This window comes from Nipponia nippon, unplaced genomic scaffold (assembly GCF_047370975.1).
Source record: "Nipponia nippon isolate SJK-2023a ecotype South Korea unplaced genomic scaffold, ASM4737097v1 scaffold_3, whole genome shotgun sequence".
Lineage (NCBI taxonomy): Eukaryota > Metazoa > Chordata > Aves > Pelecaniformes > Threskiornithidae > Nipponia > Nipponia nippon.
In genome coordinates, this window is record NW_028262347.1 from 30,111,438 (window position 1) to 30,119,504 (window position 8,067).

Sequence of the window (8,067 nt, forward strand, 5' to 3'; positions counted from 1 at the left end):
TAATAATCACCCAAAATGCCAATTTTTAAAACTGAAACTAACCCCAAAGATGAGCACCAACACAAAGCCATCATAATTACATTCACAGAAAAACAGAAAAAATTGTGTGGTACCTCAGCTGTGTGCGAGTTTTCTGCTCAAGAATAAATTTTATCTGAGGCGTGCTTGAAATGGTGTGATTTTGGTTTTAAATAACTGCATTTGCAAGTGGCTGCAGACCTTTGGGCTTGATCAGGCTGTTACTGAAGCTAGTTTTGTGGTTTGGCCACCAATTCCAAAGACTTTTAGAAAGTGCCAAAAAAAGAACAACCCACGCTTTGACAACGGCCTTAAAAAATGCCTGTAGTCTACTAACGGTCTCAAAGATGTGACACACATTATGAATCAACCCCATAAATCTGTCCCCCAGAAGGATTTATTCTGACTTGAGCGGAAGCTCCCAGTGAAGAAGTTCCTCAGAATCCAAATCTCTCGACCCAAAATAAGCTGTTCCTCAACTGCCTTGCGGTCACAACAAACGACTTTTGGGGCTAAGCCTTTATGTTCCCGCTTCTCCCCGACAAACTTCCATAAAAACTCAAGAGGCGGGAGGGCGGAGGGACGGGCTTTTTTTCAAGTTTTGTCCAAACCCTTCACGTTTCTTCCCGGATTCACCGCGCTGGCACCCAACACGGGTCGGGGCGAGCGGGCGGGGAGGCCGGCGACAGGCCCCTGCGGCGGCCCAGGCCACAGGCCGCCTGACGGCGCCGCCGCCTCGGCCCACCGGCCCCTATGACATCATCGGGACGGCTCGGCATCGATCCCCGCCGGTTAACGGCTGGGGCGCTCCTCCGCGGCGACTGCCGCTGCCACCGGGCTCACCCCGGGCGCGGAGGGGAGATGCTGGCCCTGCCACGGACGGAACGGGCTTGCATTAACATTCATCACTGTCGCCATGCAGCGCCCTGACAGTTCTGCGCCGGCTTTGGGCTGAGTGTTGCGAAGCCGCTTTACCGGCTGCCAGGGGGCAGGCAGCGGAGCCGGGGGGAAGGCGCGGAGCCCTACCGGCCCTGCGGCACCTACGCCCTCCCCGAAGCACGGCACTTCTTAAGGAGCCCTCCCTGGCTCGGGGGTCAGGAAGAAGGAATTCGCCGGGTGGGAATCGGGAGGAAAGAAAAGGAGCCACGAGCGGGAGGATGCGAGCAGCGGCAGCTGAAGAAACCGCCCGGCGCCTCTCCCGACAGGCTGCGACGTGCACCGCGGCGGCCGCTTCCTAGCCCCCATTTTAACCGAAAGGGGCGGGAGGGGGAGTTCAAAGGCATAAACAAGTAGCGCAGGACCTAATTCCTCCCCCTCCCTTTCCTCAAGCTCGCTTGCCCAGGCTCGCCGATAAATCCAGCTCGGCTATGCATCGCGATGGGAACGTGCTGCCCGGAGGCTGCCTTCCCCTCCCTGAGGAGGCTGCTGCCGCTGAGGCTGCCTGCCCGCCACTGAGGAGACCGCTGCTGCTGCCGCGGAGGTTGCCTTGCCCTCACTGAGACAGCGGCTGCCGTCGCCGCCGCCGCCGCCGAGGCTACCGTGCCCTCATTGAGGCGGCCGCCGCCGCTGCGTTACTGGGAGAGATTGTGCCGCTGCGACAGGGGAGGACGGGGCTCGGCGCGCAGGGAGGAGGCGCAGCGAGCATGCGCCGCCCGAGCCTCTGACTGGGTTCTCAGTCAGGGTACCGAGGCAAAAAAAAAAAAAAAGGGGGAAAAATAAAGAAAAGGGAAAGGATTGAGAGGAAGAAGAATGAAAGGCGGCAGAGGAAAATAAAAAAGGTTCTAAAAGAGACCGCCAGGATAACGCAGCCCTCGGCCGGCGGGAAGGAGCAGCTCTGGCATGTGGGGATCTCCGGCACCAACAGGTAGGAGGAGAGGGGCTGGGGGAGTCTGGGGGTGCCGAGGGCTGCCGCAGCTGCAGGTGCGTGTGGGGAGCCCCCCCCCCCCCCCACCCCAGGCAGTGGGTGCGGGGGGTGATTTCTGAAGAAGCGGCATGATGAAGTGTTCACAGACAATGCCTCTTCCGCTCTCCCGAGCTCCCCGCCGCGGGAGGCTCTCGCATGGCTCCGGCAGATGCGGCTGCCAGGCAGCGGCACCCGGGCTCCCTTGCAGCGCGGCGCAGTCCAGCCCTGCATGGCCGTGCGTGGGGGGGAGCGGGTGTCTTCGTGAGCGTGTCTGTGTGTGTGTGTGTGTGTGAGAGCGTGTGTGCGAGTGTGTGTGCGTGTCGGTGTGTGTGTGCGGAGGCAGGGCCGGCCGCGCGGCGGGGACAGCTCCACAGAGGAGGGGAAGCGGCGGGGCTGGCGGGAGGGGGGAGGGGGAGCCTGATTTCATGGTTTTAAAACGATGCCATGATCTGATCAGCCTCTGTTTACACAGCAGCAATCAGGCTCTTTTGTGGACGGTAAGAATGGAAGGATTTTGCTGGGATTCAGTGGGAATATCCTTTGTACACCCGAGGTGGCATAGGAAACACTTCGTGTGAATAACGAAGGAGCCTGATCATGCCTGCTGTGGCTCCTGTCCCTGGCTCTGGAGGGAGGAAAAAAAGAAAAAAACAACAAAAAAACCCCAGCAGCAGCTGACAGTTCTTTAATTTATTTTATTTTATTGCATGAAATGTGTGCCGGTACGATTCACTGGGAGGATTAGTGGGAATCGCGGAGCCCTAATTAGCTAAAAAAATCAATTTATTATATGTTTATTTAAGCATAACCAAAACCAGCCCTCCCGAAAGGATGGGCATTATATCTTGGGTGTGTTGCCTATTTTTGCTCAGTATTTACACTGACCGTTGCATATTATGAATTATGTTGAGGCTTTAAAGATTTGCATTAAAGTGAGGGGGGGGAGACCCTAAAGCATAGTGCTATCGACTGTCTGGCATACCTGTTTATTTGAAAGCCTAAATGATAAAATTATGCTTTATAGGAGGAAGGGAGGGGGATAATGAATACTGTTTCTCTGACAATGTGCATGAACTAACACAGTGTGATTAATGTGCTTTGGTGACTTGGGTTAAAAAACATAAATTCTGCAGGGTTTCTTTGGGTGTGATCCGTATCAACACAGCAGCTGCCTCTAAAACATTGACAAATACTGTAGCCATAAAATAAATGTAGGTAATGTCAAAATATCAGCAGTCTCTGGGGATTTTTTTTAAAAGATGTCAGTGATTAACTCTTGGGCTTGCAAACTGGGAATCTTTTGATTCATAAAATCTCTGAGGCTTTAACTGTAAAATTATATATGCTACCAAATATAAGGGGCACCGGTCAGTTCTGAAACTGTAACAAGCCAAATCTGTGAAATGCCAATAATCAATCATGCTAAACAGTAAGTATAAAAAAAAAAGCCTCATGATTTTTAAAAACAAACAATAGTACTCAAATTTACAACTTCATTTGGTTCTCCATAAATTAACATCTTTGTTAGCACTTTCTGACATCATTTCTTGTTAACTTAAGAACTGATAGCTCGATTTTTTTTCAGATATTTTGATGGCATGACAAATCAGAAAGAAGAGGATGTACTGTATGACTAGACACAAGATCAGTTCTGTTTGTGGATTACATTTTCAGTAAGATGTATGGATCTATTTTTTCCTTGTTCTTATATATAGATCATGAGACTTGACTGAGGCAATATACATATCATCCATCCATCTATGGCGAACTACAGCCATGCAGCTGACAACATTTTACAAAATCTCTCTCCTTTAACAGCCTTTCTGAAACTGACTTCCCTGGGTTTCATAATAGGAGTCAGTGTGGTGGGTAACCTTCTGATCTCCATTTTGCTAGTCAAAGATAAGACCTTGCATAGAGCTCCTTACTACTTCCTGTTGGATCTTTGCTGCTCAGATATCCTCAGATCTGCGATTTGTTTCCCATTTGTTTTCACCTCTGTAAAAAATGGCTCTACTTGGACGTATGGGACTCTTACTTGCAAAGTGATTGCCTTTTTGGGGGTTTTGTCCTGCTTTCACACTGCTTTCATGTTATTCTGCATAAGCGTCACCAGATACTTAGCTATTGCCCACCACCGTTTTTATACGAAAAGGCTGACCTTCTGGACTTGTTTGGCTGTGATCTGTATGGTGTGGACCCTCTCTGTAGCCATGGCTTTCCCCCCAGTTTTAGATGTGGGCACCTACTCGTTCATTAGGGAGGAAGACCAATGCACTTTCCAGCATCGTTCCTTCAGGGCTAATGATTCCTTGGGATTTATGCTTCTTCTTGCCCTTATCCTCCTAGCCACACAGCTTGTCTACCTCAAGCTGATATTTTTTGTTCACGATCGCAGGAAAATGAAGCCAGTCCAGTTTGTTGCAGCAGTGAGCCAGAACTGGACTTTTCATGGTCCTGGAGCGAGTGGTCAAGCAGCTGCTAATTGGCTGGCTGGATTTGGAAGGGGTCCCACACCTCCAACCTTGTTGGGAATCAGGCAAAACGCGAACACCACAGGCAGGAGAAGGCTACTGGTTTTAGATGAGTTCAAAATGGAGAAGAGAATCAGCAGAATGTTCTACATCATGACATTCCTCTTTCTGACCTTGTGGGGTCCCTATTTGGTAGCCTGTTACTGGAGAGTTTTTGCAAGAGGGCCTGTAGTACCAGGGGGATTTCTAACGGCCGCTGTCTGGATGAGTTTTGCCCAAGCTGGAATCAATCCTTTTGTCTGCATTTTCTCCAACAGGGAGCTGAGGCGCTGTTTCAGCACAACCCTTCTTTACTGCAGAAAATCCAGGTTACCAAGGGAACCTTACTGTGTTATATGAGGGAGCATCTGTAAATCTTTAGCCTTGTGAAACACTACCATTCTCTGCTAAGCAATTGTGGCCTGTAGCCATGTCTTGAGAAGAAAATCAAGAATGGGATGTCAGCAGTTGTAAGGATTTGGGCAACATTCTGCAGTCTTTGCAATAGCTCACCTCTAATCCTATTTTAAACCTAAACATGTTCCTGCTGACCACTGCTGAAGGTTTGTAATTAAGAACAAAGGACTGAACTACTGCCCTGAATTCCTTTATGTGGTTGAAATCTAGATTATGAAAGTAGCAGGTGCTAAGTATCAGTGCTAAATGCTGTGTATATCACTACATAAAATAAGACCATCAAAAAGATTAGCATTGGACATCTTAATAAATTAAGTTGATATGAGGTTAATGTGTTGATAAAACTAATTTTAGACATCTGAAGACCTTTAAAACATTTCATACAATTATTGTTTTGCAAAGACTGAAAACTGGGGACTCAAGTACTGTAACTGATTAAAGATGTGCCATGCATTATTGGATTATCACACTTACAAATCTGTTTGCCTTGTGAGTAAGTTTTGGGGAGCATTCCAAAGCAGTATTTTTGTTCTGATTTAGACTTTACTTTTTTTTCCAAATATATTACTCTTTCTAAATACCATTTTCCTTAACAGTGAAATTACTAACATTTAACTGTATTCTGTGGTTTTTGCTGATTTGGTATAAAGTTTAATAGACTCTTATTTATATTTTTTAAAAAGCTAGATATCAGTCTGTTAGGCAACGTTAATGATAATATCCAGTCATAATTGAACAGTTATAACTATACAGAATAAACACATGTTGCCTTAAAAGGGTTATCTAGTATCTTCCATTTTGTTTAGCATTGAAGCAAATAAGCAAGGAAAATTGAATCAATAACTCTGGTCAGTCATCTGGGAGTGCATGAAAGATCACTTAGTCCTCTTTTTTCCTTTTTACTCCAATGGTTCCCAAAATCAGTATGCACATCACTGGGATGATATGATTTTTTTCTAGGTGTGCCGCCCTTTCTAGTTTGTTCTGAGAAACACAGGCAGTTGATGTATGTTTATATTTTAAGACAGCTGTCATGGGGAGACCGCAGCCTTAGTATGATATCTTGCACAATTTGTGAAGCATTTATTCTACTGAAGGCACAGTCTTGTTTATATTTTCTGCACATTTTGGTGTATTGGTTGTTTTAAATTATTTAAGTTTTAACTTGTGAAAGCATATAATATGATTTCTTAGTATTTTAGAAATACATTAGAGTCTGTGAGTCTTTCCTTCTTTAAGATACAGATGTGTGGATTTCAATATAAAGTTGCATTTGCCAAAATTTACCTGTGTAGCTTGTTAATTTTCTTGGAATAAAATTTTACATTTTTCCAGTTATACAATTAACCTTTTTTATTTTGTCTAGTGAGCTAGCATGAAGTACTGAGAATGTAGCCATTATGAATTATTATCCTTTGCAGTCACTGTATTCCCAAACTGTAAATGCATGAATGATGGGGACCACAGGATTGATAAATGATATTATCTGCAGTAGCACTATTGTGTAGTTTATCATAATTACCCATCTATCTGTTCTAATATGTCAGTTATATTTAAAGTTACAACACAGTATTTGACATTAACTTCACAGTTTAATTTTGGAAAATGTGTATATTTGAAGCACAACATCATGAGTTGGTCAATCATAAAGAACACAGAATTTTCTTAATTTTTGGAGAGACGAGACTAGAGGTCTTAATTCAGTATTGGTATATCTTGTCCTTTGTTGTAGTTTTATGACCAGCAAGTTAATATATACATACACAAGCAGCAGTCAATAATTGAAATGCTTAAATTTGTATGATAACATTATACAACATATGCAACAATTCAGAGAGTTGTGTCTATATGTGATCAGACAACTTGATCAAAGATTTAGTGAGCAATCTGTTTGACCTCACTTACACTTTTATACTGAGGTTGATTGGTTGAGAGGCATGGCTTTATATACTGTGTTGAAACAGAAACATTGCTAAAATAATGAGTCCTCATCAGTACAAGAATGTTTCAGAACGTAATTTGAAACGGGACCAATAAACTTCTACCAAAAGGACTTTTTTATTACACTGAAAAAGGCTTTGAAATTAAGGTAGTTAACCAATTGTCAAAGATAGTAAGAGTGACTAAAAACTGAATCGTATGTTGAGAAAAATTCTGAAAGTTATCCCACTTAAGTTTATTAAAAGGTTGATTGGCAATAACTTCAGTCTAATTTCTATAAAATAGTAACCTTTACAAGGAACATTGATATTACATATTGTAATAAAGAAGTACATATAAATAAAGTTGTAAATAGTGTTATAGTTGTACAAGTAGTCGGTTCTGAAGATTAGCCAGAAAATTTTCAACTATGAAATTTCAAAAGCTGCAAATCTGGGGCCTGACCTAACTCCTAATAAAGTCAGTTGGTGTTTTCCCATTAACTTCATTTGGAGCAGAAGCAGGCCCTAACATTTCTATAGTACTATGCTTCTGAAATACTAAGAAGGCTGTATTTACTATGCAGTGGGAAAAGAAAAAAAAATAAAAACAATTTAAAATTATTTCCCTGGAAGTTTTGCAAGCAGTAACTGATGTAAATTAAAATAATAAACAGTAAACAAGTCTGAAAGCAAATATTTTGCTAAATGTTTTTCTTTTGATATGAACATAATTCCTTTGGCTAACTGGAAAATACGCAACTGTATTATTACCTGAGGAGAGGTACTTTTTTTAAAGTGAATTTTTATAATTGTTCCAGTAAGAAATCATGTGACCAAAGTATTTCCTTTTATTTTCTCCAGTGTTAAAAGAACAAGGGGATGTTCAGTGAAATTAAAAGTCAACATATGAAGTAACGTTTTATGCAAAGTTATTACTCAGTGAAACTCACTGGCACAGGATGTCAAGTAGTTTAGAGAGATTCCTGCAAGAATTATATGTATACATGAATTAAAGCAGTGTTTGCAGTTTTTGTCATCGGTGTCATTTTGATCCTAGTCAGCATATCAAACCTAATGTATTAGCGTATAAATTCAAAGGAGCAAGAAGGGTTATTCCAATTCAGTACACTGTTGTATCACAGTATGAAAAGCCTTTTGCTTTCATTTTAGTACAGGATTTAAGCTGTTGCCAAAGCTAGAATACAGGGCTGGTAGGTTACTCTTTTGTTTTCAGAATAGCAAAGAATATCACACTATTTTATATCTGCATTGATCTTTAATGGGTAATGGGTGG

The 8,067-nt window shown here is 43.3% G+C and overlaps 1 protein-coding gene across 2 annotated transcripts; it reads left to right on the forward strand.

Annotated features, from left to right (window-relative positions):
• Positions 1 to 692: 692 nt before the first annotated feature.
• Positions 693 to 7,406, forward strand: GPR85 (G protein-coupled receptor 85). 2 transcript variants are annotated; one of them, XM_087765407.1, is made up of 2 exons: positions 693 to 1,882; positions 3,507 to 7,406. In XM_087765407.1, exon 2 carries the CDS (start codon positions 3,682 to 3,684, stop codon positions 4,792 to 4,794), a length of 1,113 nt encoding a protein of 370 aa, XP_087621533.1. In that variant the 5' UTR covers positions 693 to 1,882; positions 3,507 to 3,681; the 3' UTR covers positions 4,795 to 7,406. The 2 variants fall into 2 exon arrangements, with proteins under 2 accessions (XP_087621533.1, XP_009464391.1); XM_009466116.2 differs by lacking the exon at positions 693 to 1,882 and adding an exon at positions 2,356 to 2,418.
• Positions 7,407 to 8,067: the final 661 nt, after the last annotated feature.

Excerpts from the sequence above, each read along its gene's own strand:
- GPR85 (XM_087765407.1), top strand. The coding sequence starts at position 3,682 with ATGGCGAACTACAGCCATGCAGCTGACAACATTTTACAAAATCTCTCT.